At 40.3% G+C, this 18,171-nt stretch overlaps 1 protein-coding gene across 1 annotated transcript in view; it reads right to left on the reverse strand.

Moving 5' to 3' along the window:
* Positions 1-18,171, reverse strand: part of LOC146005729 (uncharacterized) — a 64,511-nt gene that overhangs the window by 11,280 nt on the left and 35,060 nt on the right. The window contains exons 16-23 of the mRNA XM_083145156.1: positions 17,954-17,998; positions 7,676-7,729; positions 7,541-7,594; positions 6,355-6,408; positions 5,082-5,153; positions 4,963-4,998; positions 2,205-2,249; positions 157-189 (exon numbers count right to left, since the gene is read on the reverse strand). Coding sequence (XP_083001282.1) covers positions 157-189; positions 2,205-2,249; positions 4,963-4,998; positions 5,082-5,153; positions 6,355-6,408; positions 7,541-7,594; positions 7,676-7,729; positions 17,954-17,998 — 393 coding nt within the window. The remainder of the gene's footprint in view (positions 1-156; positions 190-2,204; positions 2,250-4,962; positions 4,999-5,081; positions 5,154-6,354; positions 6,409-7,540; positions 7,595-7,675; positions 7,730-17,953; positions 17,999-18,171) is intronic.

Below are 18,171 nucleotides of genomic sequence, written 5' to 3' on the forward strand. Positions count from 1 at the left end.
GGTTTAGTATTTTGCTAGTTATCTGTATAAATGTGAATGCCATTGGTATCTGTTATGATTCCAACATAATACTCAAACCTTGGAATGTGGGACATGAATTGTTGTGTTTCGGTAGTTTCAAGGATTTGATCATCATAGAAAGTAAAAGTTACTTACTGATCCCTTATCTCCATAGTAACCCGCATCCCCCTGTTTAAATAAAATGTAAAGAAAACAAAGGATCACAATTATTACACTAAACATTTATTCAACTGTCAATTGAGAACAACAATATGTTTAGGCATTGTTCATTTTTAAAAATATAAATAAAATCGAAACCATGTTTATTTCTTAATACATAAGGTCTTATAATGTATTCAAGGACAATGGCCATTATTCAGATCTGATCGCAGTACAAATTGGTTCTCAAAATGGGCAAAACTATGTGCACTGCAGGTGGGGCAGATGTAAGATGTGCAGAGAGAGTTAAATTTGGGTGGGGTGTGTTGAAACTGAAATCTAAATTGTAGTGTAAAAATAATGCAGCCAGTATTTACCCTGCACAGAAACAAAATAACTCACACAAATCTAACTCTCTCTGCACATGTTACATCTGCCCCACCTGCAGTGCACATAGTTTTGCCCATTTTCAGAACAAATTTGTACTGCGATCAGATCTGAATAAGGGCCAATAAGTCTTGAATGTCCAGAATGAGGAGAGCTGCAACATGTGAGGCCAGGGGCTGAGTTCAAAACTGTGCAGCTGCCTATATGGACATAACTAAGCAGGGTTACAGAAGTGAAGATGTAGCCAAAATCAACCAATAAGATTCTAGCTATTATCTTCTAGTAGGTGCTAGAAAAATGATATGTAGAAACTGCTGGGTTGCTATGGCCAACATTTCCACCTCTATAAACCCACACTTTGTAAAACACCCCTACATTTATTTCACAGTCAAAGAAAGGAATATCCCTGTCAGCATCGGCATCTGCTAGGCCTCAGTCACAGTCTGACTGCAAGGTTATTGACAGCAGCAGTGTAAAATGGTGGGTGCGTGGTGGGTGGCCAGGGCTGGCTGTGGGCACCCTGCACCCGTTGGTAATATTCTACTGGTCCATTGTAATAGACCTATTAAAATATACAACTAAATCATATGAAATGCTTAAAACGCTAGTCAAAGGTTATGGCTATTTAGCTTGACTGATATAATATTAAGAAATATTTATATTTTGTGATATAAGTATATAAATAGTTATTGACTATTTTAGTTTATACAATGGATTAATTAGAGACTTTGGGGCCTACATATCAATAATTGTCCATAAGACTATTTCATCATTAGTAACAGAAGTATGTGCTTTATTATGTCCTTAAGTGACAGGGACACCAGTGCAAACAATGTACCAGGGGATTGCCCCTGTGGGCCACTCCAACCCTGCAAAAGCATAAAGTGACGTGTATTGTTAACAATGCGAGCTCTTGAGCATCATTTATGTCCCCCCCCCTGCCATCTGTACATGCAGCTCAATCTTACAATATCATCAGAGACTGAATGTAAGGAGCAGAGGGGTGGGTGATGTCAATGACCGATATCGTAAACTATAACGGTCAGTGTGTATGCACTCTATCGGTCAACCCTATTTGTGCAGAATCTGCAGAGCCCTGCGATCAGATAGTGCCCGAAAAGTGCCAAGGCTGCGAATGACCTGCTAATGGATCGCTGATTGGTTGCCAGCTGCAAGTCCATTTGCAAATCACTCACCCATCAATTTATTTTCCTAGTCAATGGAAGTGTAACTCTGATCCTTCCACAACCCTGCGGCAGAGACAGGCTAATCGTGGCTGGAGCGGACGTCAAACACCCTCTGTGAAAACGCCTGGGCACGCCTGTGTTTATTCTGACACTCCTAGAAAATGGCAGGTTGCCGCTAATAAACAGCAGCAAGTTGCGAGGAGATTGCAATTCGATTTTTCATAATATTTTGTCTCTGTTTGGCCTCATGCATGCATAGTGCGATCCAAACACATTCACAGTCATTTGATAATCATTCACTGTGTAAATTCACACAACAGCGATCAACTTTGAACAACCCCCTTTGCTTTGATGCATATAATAATAATAAAAAAATGTTCGTTATCAGAAATTTCAATATATCTCCCATAGGCAATGACCTTATGCTTTACACATAATTAGTGCATCTTACAACATTTTGATCAGAAATACCTTTGCTCCAATTTTTCCTTTGGCACCTTGTCTTCCCTTGTCTCCCTGCAAGATACATATTTTAGATATTCAAAACAGTCCTAGCAATTTGTTTGCTTATTTGTCCTATTATCGCAAAATCTTACCCCGTAATATACTTTCCTCGTCTAGTTTGTACACGCAATATCGATAATGATGCCCGCTCCCCATGTCATAACCAACCCCCTCCCTTGTCTTAAATCTACAGATGAGGTTGGTTCTCGTTAAAGATGGTCATGCTGCAGCTGCTCCCCCTGACACTCCCCAGCCATCGTTCCCTCCCTGCTGGCATCAGTGTATGCACTTACCGATTTCGACACCCTGCCGCCGCCAGTATGCTTAAAAGCCTAGTGTGCTTTACTCGTGAAACAAAAATAACTGCTGCTGCTTGCTGTAGAAACACTGAGCATTGCTTCCAGATTAAGGGGTCTGATTTATAATAAGTTTGGGCTCTAGGAAATTTCATAACACTTTAAGGGCATAAAGACATGTGTCGGCAGTTATGATATACACATTATTGAAATGTCAACATTGAACATGCTGGCATCAACAGCATGTCAACATGGCTCTTCTTACAAAGCAATTTCTGGTGACACTGGCAGTAGCCACTGGAGATTCAGGGAAAGGGGAACGTCACACTGTGTGGGATGTCAGACCTCATTTTACATGCAGAGCATCTACACTCCACCACCCAGTGTGAAGAAGAGAAGAGACTCCCCTGCTGCCTGGCCCCTGTCCTGCCAATCCTGCTCCATCTTCTGCACTAGTTCAACCCACTACAGCCACCAGCCCATCCCTTCGTCCCTTAGTAATATGCCAAGGAGCCATTTGAGCTTGGATTTGGAAATTGGGTCAGCAGCACCACATTTGTTTAAATCAGATGCAGCATGGGCACACAAATCCAGGGAGTGATTTATTGACTTCATTATTCTCTGTCACTTAATTTCTTCAGTGCTATATTCGTGGTCATTTAAAAAAAAATGTGTTTGTGCTATTTACTCAGGGAAGACTGAGCACATAGCACCTGTAAACAGGATGCAGGGGACGGAGTGGCACATATGATATTATTGCATATTGTGTATTGCAAGTATCCATGGTCCACCTTATTTTATATCCTTCACAAACTTTGTTTACTCATTATTTACATTCCTGCCTTGTATAAATGTGATATCCATCCATAGTACTATGTGGGATTGGGAGTATGAGAGTGTGGGATGGGGAACAAAGTATGGTGTGGGGAGAACAATGTGGGGAGCACCAGATTGGTCAGGGCCGGCCCTGTGGAAATATAATTGAGGAGTATTCGCAGGGGACAGCACTATGCTTTCCCAGGTGCTGAAATTACACAGTCCCAGAGGAGCCTGAAACAATTAATTGACCCCAGAAGTGTCCAAGAGTGAGGAATTGACACCAAAAGGGGGAGTGAGTATCAAAGAGAGAGACTACAGAGAGGGGCAAAGCCAGTGTATATTCCACCAATATTCAATGGAAGTGGATATTGTGAGGAGAGCTGTCAGCTCAATAAAGAGGGCTGCAGGTCTAATAGAGAGAGCTACTAGTCCAGTTAAATTCAAAATCTGGCTAAACTATGGCTAAACTGGCTAAGTCCACCTGTCCAGAGTGTATTCAGATTGGGGGACACACATACATGCACAAAATAGTAAATTGCTGTTAATTTGCAAATCACCAGGAAAATTGCACAGTGATAAATGTATCCCATAGGCTAAGTATTCCCAACTTTTAGCTAGGCCAAATAAAAGGCTATTTCATAGTATCAGAATCTACTGAAAGAATGAAGATGATCCGGTAGTGTAATGGCGCTGGAATCCTTATTTGTCCAAGAATTGTGATTCCCTTCTGAGCAAGTATAGATGGCAAACTCTCACATGAAGATTCTCATGTACGATAGAAAGGAAACACAAATACAAGAAAAACAATGACTGCCGAGTCAAAAAAAATTAACCAAAAGTGAAAGAATTAAGGGGGGAAGCCCAATATTGGCTAGCGTACCCTCACTCACACAAAGTGGTAGGTGTTCAAGTGCATCAAGGTATCTTTTTCAAGGCTGGGTCACCAATAGTAAGGGTGGATGATAAGGACAATCAGTTCGTACCGGGATACACAATTCTTGGACAAATAAGGATTCAAGCGCCTCTACACTACCGGTTCATCTTCATCCATAGATCAAAACAAGGACTTTTTGCTGGTCCTTACTTCCATTGTGTGGCAGGAGGAATCGGACTTTGCGCCTTGGGACTTTTTCAAATTTCTGTTTTTATCTACTGAGAGAAACCTAAGAATCCTGATGACTTAATCAGGATAATTAGGCAAATAATATATAAATGTTGCCATGATCACTTCTAAAGATTTCATTTAAAATGGGTACAAAAATAACTTGCGAGCAGAAGACAGTGATGGGTCATGTCTTCAAAGTGCCTAGAAATTATACTGGTCATCACTTGTTTAAAAAAAAAAATCACATCTCTCTCCAAAGTTTTAATAAATAAATCCACCAGCTTAAAAAAAGAATGCTAGTAAATCTATATTTCAGGGAGCTGCCCTACAGAGGACAATTTAATATGAAATAAATAGTAATTTGCAATATTTATAATCCAATTTGGGGATGCTTGAATGGGTCTGTTTTTTTTTCTTTGAATAATATAGCTGCAACTTGCATGTGTGCTGAAACCTTATCTCTGTGACAGAAGAACAAAATTGAAAATGGCCACATAAAATTCACCTTTGCTCCATCATCTCCAGTATCGCCTTGTGAGCCCTATAAACACACAGATAAATAAATGAATTATAGTTACTATGCCAGACTACTTAACTTTTGCTGTCCATGAAAAGGTCACTTACCTTGGAACCTTGGAGACCCTGTGGTCCTGCTTTTCCAGGGATCCCAGCATCACCCCTTGCACCTTTTGAACCCTATAGTGACCAAAAAAGTTTGAGTGTTTTTTTTTAACAACTTAGGGCCAGATGTATCAAGCTTCAAAAAGAGATAAAATGAACAGTAATACACAACCAGCCAATCAGCTCCTACCTGTCCTCTTGACTGTAACATGGCAGGTAGCAGCTGATTAGCTGGTTGTTTATTACTGTAAATTTGATCACTTTTTGAAGCTTAATACATCTGGCCCTTAATGACAAAGGCAAATAAAATAAAATACTGTTTTCCTGAATTCTAATGAGCTACTTCAAGTTCTTTACACAGTTATTATAAACCCTCAAATACTCCAGATTTTCATTGCTAGCTAGGGTCCTGAACTATGATAAAAAAAAATTCTGTACGAGAAAAGAATTTGAGTAATCACGTGAAGCTCCAGTAGCTCTACAATATTTTAAATGATCTTAAATCCAGTTAAAATTTTGCCTGTGTCTATTGGCAGTGGGTTTTTTCTTGCGGTACCCTTTAATATGAATAATATCACAGCAGTAGTAGCACAGTATTTACCAAGAAACATTTCAATTGAATTGCATGTGTAAAAATAATGGGAACTGCAATCAGTCCCTCCTGGGTCATGCCAAAAGACCTTTTTTTTTTATTATTAAAATTTCCACACTTACAAACACAATTGAGGAATGTCCATGTCAAGCATGATTATTTAAATAAGCAACAATAGTTACACAGGTCATTTTGTACATAAACCTTCACAGACATCCACGCAGTATTGGTGACTTGTATGATCAATAATTGCAATTAGAAATAACTGATAAGAAAAAAATCTACTACCAACTTCTACGGACCTCCAGAAATTATCTGTTTCTACGAAGATACTGTATATTTTTTAAATAGTGAGGATTTAGTTTTTGCATAGATCAGGGGTTCTCAAAATCTGTCCTCAGGACCCCACATAGTTCACATTTTTCAAGGTCACCTGGCAGGTTCACAGGTGCATTCATTACTCACTGACACATTTTAAAACCATCTATAGGTGGAGCTAATTATTTCACTTTTGATTCTGTGAGGAGACCTGGAAAACATTCCCTGTGTGGGGTCCTGAGGACCGACTTTGAGAACCCGTCGCATAGATAAATGAAGAAAGGCAAGATAAAAATATGAATGCAATAACTGTGCAACTACTATATATACAGTATAAAAACTGAAACACATCTTCCTGCAACATACCATGGGCCCTTCAATACCTGGGGGGCCAGGTGGTCCTTGGTCTCCTTTGTCTCCCTGTAATTAAAAGATACTTTTTTGGAGATCATCAACAAACTAAAACAAATGTGACATACAAATAAATTATACAAATAAACAGTCGGTTTATAACACTAATGAGTGTTATATAGATATGTATGCATTATTAGGAAGTATAATTATTTTCAAACCTTTTCCCAAATTTCACATCATATTACATAACGTAAATATATTTTTTATTAATATTATTATAATTATTATTATTACTACCACTAATAATAATAATAATATTAATAATAGATATTAGCTATGTAAAGTTATGGTTCAATTTGCACCAATAACATATATTAGCACCCTTTTAATATTCATTGGGATTGAAATAGTACATGCTGGATTTCTGAACCGCTTCACTCCAGTCCTGCAAAATATTACCAAATATATGTAATTCCTCTAAAGGTTAATGTTCAGGTTAAGGTTAATTAAAAAGTCTACATTTAAAACATTTTTTAGTCATAATGTAAAATGAGATTAATAAAAATAGAAATGGATAACAACAAGCAATTTCTGCATTTCTGTATGTATGTATTCTTTGAGTTTTCTTTTTTTCTTTTTTTTATAGTTAACGCTCATAGAGTACTGTATATATTCTGAATTTAAAATTTTTATCAGGTCACCGACCAGAGATATTAGAGATCAAAAATAACAAAAAAAATCTATTTCAAAGTGCTCTAATAAAAAAAAAATAGACAAGATAGATAACTCAAAATTAAATTGGAAAATATTTGCATATATAGCTATTGTCAAACAAAATTACAGCTCTAAAAAGTTGTTTCTTCCCACTGAAATACAATGCTAAATATAGTCTTTTTAAAACATCTGACAAAAATGTAGCTTGAAATGTGCTGATAATGATTTTTATCCCAGCTTTCTGTGGCTTTTCTGAGCTGAGATATTGCATTTAACCCAACGGTCCAATGAACAGCCATGATACAGAAATGGGCGCCACCTTTATATGAAGGTAAATAAAATAAAGTAATGGTGGTTTCTGACTACTAACTTACAGGGGTCATCACACAGAAAAAAATAGTTATTTTTTTTAGCAAGCAACCATGGCAGGACCACTCCACATATATTAACCCTAATATCAGCCAGTAGGTATGCAATAACTTACCTTCTGTCCAATAACTCCAATGTCCCCTTCTTTTCCGCTTACACCAGTAGCTCCCTAGAAATTGACAGATGGTAGAGTTACGAGACAATACATAGGGTATCAGACTAAACATGAACACATTCTCCGGTAACTTACATCCTTGCCATGTGTACCTCGGAAACCCGGAATACCAGACAATCCTGTTATGCCCTGAAGTAAAAACAAATGTGTATATTAGTTAGGTGGAATGTTCTATAAATACTCTATAATGAAGATGACCCATAATTATGAACAAAAGGACCTGATTTAGAGTTGGACATATGACCATTTATTACATAAAAAAGTGTCACTGGTGTCATTATTAGAATTATCAATATTTTATGTGTGTGTTTGGGTCAAGAACAATTACAGTACAGTATGAACATGGCAACACAATTAAACTGCACCCAAAGATACGCTTCCCATTATAACTTACACATATACAGTATATAAGTAGGAAAGGACTGTCATAGGGCCCACACAGAAGGTTCCCAGTGAGCCAACACGCAAAAAGGGGCCACTGTCCGCCAAGTGTATAATTTTTTTCTCCCCCTCCACTGCCCAGCCCACTATTAATAACTGGGGCCAGGTTGCATGAAAACAAGTGCAGGCTCAGTGTGTAACATCCGCTGGCGTGCGGGAGGCCGGCCAGCAGGTAGATATTAAAAGCTACGGATATGGGAGTTCACATTTACACTGGTCCCATTGGCAGCACCATGCCAGTCTACTCTGCCTCCTGGGTGACGTTGCACTTACACATTCGGATTCTGACAGCGGCGGTAATTCAGTTGGCTGCTGGAAGTACCACGGCAAGCTGCATTTTTCCACAGTTTCTGGGGCAGCTTCTTTCACAGACTTGGACTCTGACAGTGAGGGACTCCGGCCTCAGGAACAGTATCAGCATCCTCAGACTGGGCTGTGCTGGCTTTCATACAGCCCAGCCCAGTACAGTTAATGACCACTTCTGTAGAGGATATGGGTCCCAGGGTCGACAGTAATAAGGTCGACAGTCAATGGGTCGACCACTATTGGTCGACAGGCTATAGATCGACAGATGAGTTTCTCAAGTTTTTGGTGTCTGTCGACATCGATTGACATGGGTACCATACAAGTGCGATGTCCCTGCTGTTGGCTCTGGGCTGCGCTGGGGATTTCGCGTGAGTAGCGAGATACCGCGCATGCCCAGTCCAGCCGGCCGAGGGGAAGGAGATGGCGCATCAGTGTAAACTGATGCGCTATCTCCAGGAGGGGACATCACCAGAGGGGGGAGATAGCGCTCTCCTGCTTCTGTAGCCAAGATGTTAATACATCTTGTTGGTCTCCCCTCCTGCTTCACCTCGTTAATGAGGCGAAGCAGGAAGTATTATAGCGGAGCGCTTAGCGCTGCTATAATACATCTGCCCCAAGGCCTCCTACTGTAATCTCTCTTATTCTAGGCAAGAATGCTTATAGTCTACATCAGCCCCAGTGAGATCATGGTTTTCTGTGGTGTATAATATACTGTACAGTGTGCTTGTCCTGTTGTACTGGACTCTGAGAAACTTTTAAAAGCTGATTGTAATACTCCCGTCCTACCCCTGTATGTGTCCGCACTACTGCACTGCAGAATTAATACCTCCATGCACTCCCACTTAGAGGGGCTCAGGGAGCACAAGAATCTCCACCCCTTAACCTTTGGCCTGTAAATCCTTGGGTGGCATATGGGAGGGACCTGCATCCCTGTTTGGATGCCACTGGTTTATACTCAACAAATAGAATTTCTTATTGCTGCTATTTGGGCAATAAGAAATACATTTCTGGCCACATGTATCAAAAATCACAAACAAGGACAAATGCTCTGATAATAGGCCATCTCAGTAATGTGCAGGGCCGCCAAGAGGAGGGGGGGGGCAGGTACTAATTACCCGGGCCCATTTTGGGGGCGTGGCCTAATTTCAGGGCCATGCCTCCAGCAATTAGGCCACACTCCAAAAATTTACCCTGGTCGAGGCTGTGTGTGGAAATAAATATAATACAGCTAAACCCGGTTGGGAAGGGTTGGAGGTCATGAACTGCCGCAAGGGAAAATGGTGGTGGGACAAAGGGGAGCTGAAGGGAGGATAATATGTTTACTGGGAGGTGAGAGGTGCAAAGAGTACTACCAGAGGAGGGTCCAGCCCACAGTAATTGGCCAGACACTGTAGGGTTGGAGCTGGGTGTAAGAGGGCCCTGGAGGCAGGCAGATAAGGGCTGTGGGGAATAAGTAGATGGAGCAGCTGGAAAGGGTATTATCACCATCCTGACATTGCCTGTATTAACTATAGATGGTGGACACACTATGCCCTGCCAACCAGTACTCTGATTCTTTAATATTCTGGAAGGGGTTGAATTGCCCCCTCAACCCCCTGTTCCAGCACCTATGCAGCTACATGATCCACAACTATTGCAGTAACCAGCATTCTGCAGCACAATATGCCTAATGATCCTCCAAACACCCACCAAATACGTAAACTTACCATCAAATATAACAGTATAGTTGTATATTTACAGTTGATATAAGACAACATCAAAGGTCCCTATAATCACTGCTTGCTAATTGCCTGTCTGTGTCTGCAGGTATTTTTTCTGGCACAATGTAGTTTGGCACTACACCAGGTAACATCTAGGAGTAACCAATCCCCATAAGAGTGTATAATCTCATTTCTATGTCTAGAAAGAACGAGTTAGTCAGACTTGCCCAATTAGAACAAAAATATTTCTTCAGTTTCTCCACTTTCTTCTTATTATTACAAAGTGATCGCTCGCTACATAAATATGACAGAGCCCAAAAGTAATAGTTAATTATAAATGGGACTATTATAACTAAGTTGTCAGTCTTGCCAAGTGTTAAACCTTCTTGGACACATAATAATGTTCTGATAGAGTAATAAGAAAAGTCTACAACTTGGCCACTCCTTTATTATCAATATCATAGTATTTATTTAGGCTTACACTATTTATGTAACCCATTAATGGTTAGGTAATTTTTTTAGCTTTCTGACACTAGACATTTTATCATAATTCCTATATGCTGCTAAACAATCATAATCTGCTCTAGAATAAGTACAAATGAGTTAAAAAAACAAGCGTGTTTTTTTCTTTTGCACAAAATACACCCTTTTTGTACTATATATGCACACCCTGGGCAGAATGTAATGCCAGGGGAGTTTGGCAGAAGTGCACGGATACCAGGCGGACTCATACGTCTTTTTAAAGGTGCTATCGCCTACAAGGCACGGTTTTGCCTGGTCAGAGTGGTGGGAATATATTCAGTTTTGCTAATTGGGCACAAGTAACTGGTTGTTGGGTTTAGACGTATAGAGCAGCTAAACCCTTTACACTGTTTTATGCACTGCCACAAATGTGGGAACAAACAGGGCTTTTTGCAGATTTCAGTTAGATGCCTCACAATAATGTGAGCAGAAACAATGGTCACCCATGACATTCAAGCCCATTTGGCTAATTCTATGCATGACTGAACTCTGCTTCTGTATATGCATGCAGTGTTAGACTAGGGGAATGCAGTTCATTGGCAGATTTATTAAGCCCAATTAAGTGATAATGTGGCAGGTACTTCATCATGGCTAAACAGCTCCTTACTGTCATTTTTGAAACCCAGTCTGTAACTTGAAATTTAGGAGCCGATTAGCCAGTGATAAAGTACCAGACACTGGTACTTATGTAATATCTGGGCTCCCGTTTTTCTTATGAGACCGCGTCCGCTCGCCACGCTTCGGGCACGGTGGCTCGCTGCGCTCGCCAATCACAGAGGCCTGGTTAACATTACAGAGTGCATGGTCTGGGCCCCTTAAGAAATATTTATACAGCAATGCACTGTAGTGAATACACTATAGTCTTAGGATACAGAATTTCACTAGAAAGCCTTTTTACATTTATAAAGCCAGCAAGAATATATTATCATCATTATAGTACCATTCACTTGAATTTACACTGTGGTTCTAGCATGGAGATGTGCTGTACTTGATTATGAGCTTGCAGTGATCCCCCTGAGATAGCTGTCAGAAATAGCACTGGTGTCCTTATCTGTGGGACTGGCCTTGGTAGGGATCCTACGAACATCACCATCATGGACTGATAACTTCTACCGTGATTATCATAATTCAGCTACACGCTACAGTGGCTGATATCCTGAACAAAGACTGCTGCAGCATACCTCCCAATTTTCACATTCTGTGACTTGGGACCGCCAAAGGGGCAGGGCTTTGAGCGTAGTGGGCGAGGCTTCCAGTAGAGGGCTCTAGCCTAAGGTCCCAACCAAGGTTTTCAGCAGATGGAGGCTAGGTTATGTGCAGTGTGTGATGAAAGACAATATTTCCTGGTCAGAGCATTACCCTTGTAGCAGTTATGCACTGGGAATAATCATTTAAATGATCCTTTGGTATTTAATGTTAAGGCTTAATTTTGGCCTAATTTAAAGCTAAAACAGATGCCCTAGAAGGTGTGCTGTTGCCCATAGAAACATAAAATGTAGAGAAGTTAAATAAACTACAGGCCCATCTAGTCATACATTTTTGTTTTCTTAAAATCTACTAACTGTCTTAACAAACCAAGAACTGTTGACATGTGGGACTAGGATTAGCTGTAATTTAATGGGCACCATTTAAAATCTTGTTAAAACTTGCTAAAATTCATCCTACACCTCTGGTGAGGGCAGTCATCAGAATCTTGACAGCTGAAAAATGTTGACACAGTGGGGGAAATTTACTAAAGGAAATTTGTAAAAAATAGGTGTATTTGTATCCAGAAATACACTTATTTTTGACATTTACTATCCCGAAAATACGGCAATTCGTATTCGTATTGATAGAACATCAATACGAATACGAATTGCCGTATTTTGGGGATAGTAATGTCAAAAATAAGTGTATTTCTAGATACAAATACACCTATTTTTTTACAACTTTCCTTTAGTAAATTTCCCCCACGTGTCAACATTAACATTAGGATTAGGGTTATGCTTATGTATTAGGAGAAGTGTTATGGATAGACCTTCCAGCAATAGCACACTGTTGACCTACTGACAGTAGTATCAACATGGCAAATGTCAATATGGAGAGAGAGCATGGGGATCCGCACTAGGTATTTAGGGAAATAATTGTATTGCTGAAACAATAATAATGATCTGGGCAGTGGCGGAACTTGTGAGTGGTTGGCCCAGGTGCAAAAATATAATTTAGGCCTCCTACCTCCAGTCCAACATAAGTTCACAATATGCCACACAGCAGTGGTTGGCAGCAGTGGGCCCCTTAGTCCTTATGGGCCCCGGTGCAATGCACCTGCTGCACCAATGGTAGTTCCGCCTCTGGATCTGGGGATCCTAACTGACCTTATTAGAGATAATCTAATCACTCTTCACCAACAGCCCACACACTTGCTCCAGGTGTATTTTATGTGATGGTCAATGGTGCCCCCCTTACGTTATGGCTAAGTTACTTTATAGAAAAAAAGAAGAAGAAGAAAAAGAAACTCGGTGGGGTGCACACTGGATCTATAGATCTAATATGTTTAAATACAGTTAAAACATTTTATTGAAAATAATTTTTAACGTATGGAAATAAAGTGCCCCTGAAGAAAAATTATCTTGTGCATTAATTAGCCTGTGTATATATATTTTTAATACAGGTCGAGTATCCCGTATCCGAATATCCGTTATCCAAATTATTCCGAAATACGGACTTTCCAGAAAGTGAAATTTTTTATTTTTTTTGCTAAAAACTCACTGGGGACATTTGTAACAGCATCACTGGGGACATGATATGTAACTGGCACTATATATGTGCAAGACAATGATTGCTTGGCATTCAAATTCAGTGCTGAGATAGTAAACACATTTTGTTTCACGTTTTGAAACCTTGATTTTTTGAACAAATAAAATATATTTGTGTGTATTTTATGTGGTAATAAAATATATTTGTGTGTATATTATGTGTTTATACAGCATAAATGCAAGATACTTCAAAATACATCATTGAAATATTAAAATATTCCGAAATACGGAATAATCCGTTATCCAAAATTCTCCTGGTCCCGAGCATTTTGGATACGGGATACTCAACCTGTAGTACTGATTGCACCAACAAAATTATGGCTCAAATTCATATGCAATTGTTTAAAAAAAAATTGTAAGATACTGATATAAAAATTTCAAAAATGTAGAAAAATGACCATCATATCTCCTTAATCAGTATTTTGGTGAGTATCATTCAATAAGAGTTGGTGATAAGGAAATAATTATTGGTCTTATACAACAATTGGACATAAGATATATTAATTATATAAAGTTTTCCATGTAGTATTAACGATGATATACAAACAACTTTTGACAATAAGTTGGGATTTCCACAGTGCACCGGACTTCTGCTTCTCACTCGTCTTGCTTAACAGTATAGAACGAGGTGTGAGAGAGTCTGTGCCTGTAGAGGGGGTGGCCTTTCAGGTATACACTAGCAAGGGTGCAAGGCATTGCAAAGTGAACTTGTAACCCTCACCCTGAAAACCTGATACATGAATATCAGATAGAGAGCAATACAAAATCATCTATCCACAACTGTATAAGAGGATTTAATAGTGACAAAGGTTGTGAACAATACTGCTGAAAAAATTGTGTTGCTATTAACTGGTTTCTATAGTGCACAAAGTGATCAGTGTTATATTACATATGTTATAAAGCTGATGGTATCCCAGTTTCCAATATAGTATTGGTGACCACCAGCTTTTTACATACATGGGATTTCCACAGTGCACAGGACTTCTGCTGCTCACTCTTGCTTAACAGTATAGGACGAGGAGTGAGAGAGTCTTGTGTCTGTCTCCAGAACCAGACAGATAGATTAGAGGGGTGTAGTCTTCAGGTATGTACTAGCAAGGTCATATTTAATGTGAGGAAAAATTAATTAGATGTTTCATATCTTGTACACACTGGAAGATAATACTAAATGTCTGCATAAGGAAGACTAACTATTTCTTGCCGCACTTTTTACCAAATGATCAGCTACTTCTGATGTATTGACAATCACCCTATAATGCATTGTGTAATACAGATTGCTGTCTTACATTCTCCAACCTGAATGTAGAAATAGGCATCATGGATGTGCCTCTAAAAGGGCCGCTTCTTTGCAGCAATGTATGCTTCCTGAGTCGATTGCAGCAGCCATCTGGCTATCATCTTCTTCGAGGCGGCCAAAGCTTTCCTTGGGCAGGAAAAATCTATGAATAGGCTCTGTTAGACTTATTTTGACATCTAGTGAATGCAGAATCTTTTCCTTCTCAGTTTTTAGACAGAGCTGCATAAGGTAAGCAGAATCACTTCCTCAGAGCAGTAGACCAGGGAGGTTACTTTTGGTAAAAATTGAGGAGAAAGATAAACAACTAGTTTACCAAAAAAAGAGAAAGGATTCATTCACCCAGCATGTTGTCGTACTGCAATGTTTTAGGTAATGCATCTTTTATAGAATAGATATGTGCCTACCCAGAAGGTGACATACACATGTGACTATGCAGGTGTCTTCCTTTCCACACAAGCAGGGGCCTGGGAAGGGTTCTACAAGTTGTAGTTTCATTTATTTAGTATTGTTTTTAGCCCAAAGTTCAGGAAATGTGTCTACATTTAGGATTTCTATTTTTAAGAGACATCACACATGAAATCACCTCCTAATTACTGTATGTCATTGCCCCCTCTTAGTGGGTGAACTAAGATGGCTACCAGTGTGACAACCTGATCTTGTAAAGTACTGGGTGTGACCTGATTTGTGCAATTACATCAATGTAAAAAAAAAAACAGACTTTATTCTCTGGAATTCATTTTCTAATGAATGTCGATCAGAATCATCACCGCTAATCAAAGAATCCCCTTAAATGTAGCAGTCCAAGCTTTTAAGGCAAGGGATTTGTGAGCAGTATTGTTCTGACCCCACAGGGATATTGGGGAAATCACTGGTGGGCCTCTCCTGCTCCTCTAGGGATCAGGTTCCAGACTGTGCCACTGTAGTATTTATTATATATGTTCCCTTATACTGCACTGGGCTATGGTATATTTTCTACATTGCATTTGGTACATTATTATACATACACTATATTGATATATATATATATTTATCAAGGGACCCAAACCATGCACTCTCTAATGATTAGCTAAGCCTCTATGGTGGCTGCCCACGCAGGGCTGGCATTCCATAAGGCAGCAGCCTATGGGTGCTGGAACCTGAGGGGTTACGCTGTTACTGCCTGTAGAAAAAAAGAAGACAGTGGCCGACGCAACATCTGCCACTGCTTCAAGATACTTGCTGACTGCCTACTAGCAACTAGCCTCTCTGCCCTCCATCTGCTACCCTCCTCATCCATCCGTCAGCTACCCTCCCCATCTTCCCGTCTGCCCACTACTGCTACCCTCCCTATCCGCCTGATCGCCCGCACGCTTGAGCAGCCTGACGCTACCGCAGCCTGCTCTTAGTGGCGCCGCCTCTGGCATTCACACAGGCAGAAGCCGGGCGGCCGCGGCCGGTAGCAGAGGTGACTGACCAGAATCACATACACGGACAGGGGCGTCTGGCAGTGGCTCCCAGGAAAGAGAGCCGACCAGCACCCAGATTGAATCCCCGCACTTTTCTTAAAGGTGAGGGAGGGAGGCCGAGCAAGAGCAGCCTTTTTTATATACACACACACAGTGATTAGAAAACAGCGGCACTCAGAGACTGAATACATTTTCAACAAACCATATATTCAAATAAAGTGCATCAGTGTTCAAAAGTGCATAAATGGAAAACATCGGGGATCTCATGGTTACTTCATCTTGACAAAGGGGTCATAAGGCCCCCAAACATTGGTCCATTTATGCACTTTTGAACACTGATGCACTTTACTTGAATATATGAATTGTTGAAAACTTATTCAGTCTCCGAGTGCCGCTGTTTTCTATATACAATACCTATTTATTATTTAGGGCACCTGAGTAAAGATTGGTGGAAGGGTGATTGCCTCTCCGATTATACGCGCGCGCGCATGTGTATGTATGTGTATATATATATATATATACACACCAGATACAGATATCACCGGCACTGATCACAGATCATGGAAGTCAGCATAAAATAAATGAGCCCAATACAGTGGGTTGAGCTCATTTATTTCACGCTGACTTCCATGATCTGTGATGAGTGCCGGTGATATCTGTATCTGGTACATATTCCGTTTGGAAAACCGGGCACCATCCAAGCTGTACAATCAAGCAGGAGTGCCAAGCAAACCTGATTAATATATATATATATATATATATATATATATATATAGTCTGTGGGTTCCCACTATTAGCAGTGGGATGTGGAGCATTCTCCTTTATAACAAGTAATTCAAACTTCGTTATAAAAATCAAAATAGTGTATTTTTATTCCAACTTGAACATCAGTTTAATAGATGTTCCTTTATCCATCATGCCCCCACATTTCGGGCCTTTAGATACGGACCTTTATCAAGGAGCCTACAGTACATATAAAATACAATTTTACTAGGATGCACTAAAACATAGTATAACAAGCATCCTATATAAGATACAAAAAAAAAAGCTTACAGATGGGAATCTCATCATCAACATAGTCACAGGAATCACCTCAACAAGGTAGGAACAGCGTCTAAACAAGGCTGCCGTGTTAGTTGGGGGGGGGGGGGGCAGACAGTATGCCTAGGGCGCTGTGGAACCTTGCACCGGCCCTGTGCTCACACCCCCTCTGCAGGTTTGTGAATCAGGCTTCCTTGGTCAGAATGATGTCCCTTTGCTTTCATACAACCACGTAGGTTTGCACTGCATGCAACCGTAAAACTTCCAGAAACAAATACTGAAAATCCATGTTCTAGATTCATAAAGGAGAATATTCAGAGAATTTTAAAGCAGGGAGGCCCAGTGGTATAGCAGGCTTTCCCAACCACGGTCCTCAAGGCACACCAACAGTGCAGGTTTTAGTGATATCCAGGCTTCAGCACAGATGGTTTAATCAGAATCCCTCATATACTTATTAAGTCACCTGTGCTCAAGCCTGGATATCTAGAAAACCTGCACTGTTGGTGTGCCTTGAGGACCATGGTTGGGAATGCCTGAGCTAGGGGGAGTACCACTTTTGTACAACTGTAAAAAGGTGGTGCCTGGGGGCTGGATGCAAGGTGCCCCCTATTTTATTCTACCTCTACCTCTATGGGGGTCATTGACCCCATGAGGGAGAATACCCGCTGCCTGTGTGTCAGGCTTTTAGCAGTCAGGATTCTGCCGTCGGGGTAATGACTGTCGGAATCCCAACTGCCAGTGAATCCTCCGGCACCCATTCCATTCCCCTCTATATACTGTATTATGCTTTTGCATGACCACCTCACCTTTATTCCTTGCTCTCCTGGATCACCTGTAATCCCTAGGTAGCCCTGAAGGAAAAAATGAAAGCTTAGATTGGTAGATGAACATAGGTCAAGTTGCTATAAATACTGCATATCATATTTGCCAGAGTACATTTATGAATATAAGAAATAAAGTGTGGCTTTATATTTTGGAAGGGAGACCTGCTTTACATGCAATAACAATATGGTCCTGTTATTAC

This window comes from Crinia signifera, chromosome 5 (assembly GCF_055691185.1).
Source record: "Crinia signifera chromosome 5, ASM5569118v1, whole genome shotgun sequence".
NCBI lineage: Eukaryota > Metazoa > Chordata > Amphibia > Anura > Myobatrachidae > Crinia > Crinia signifera.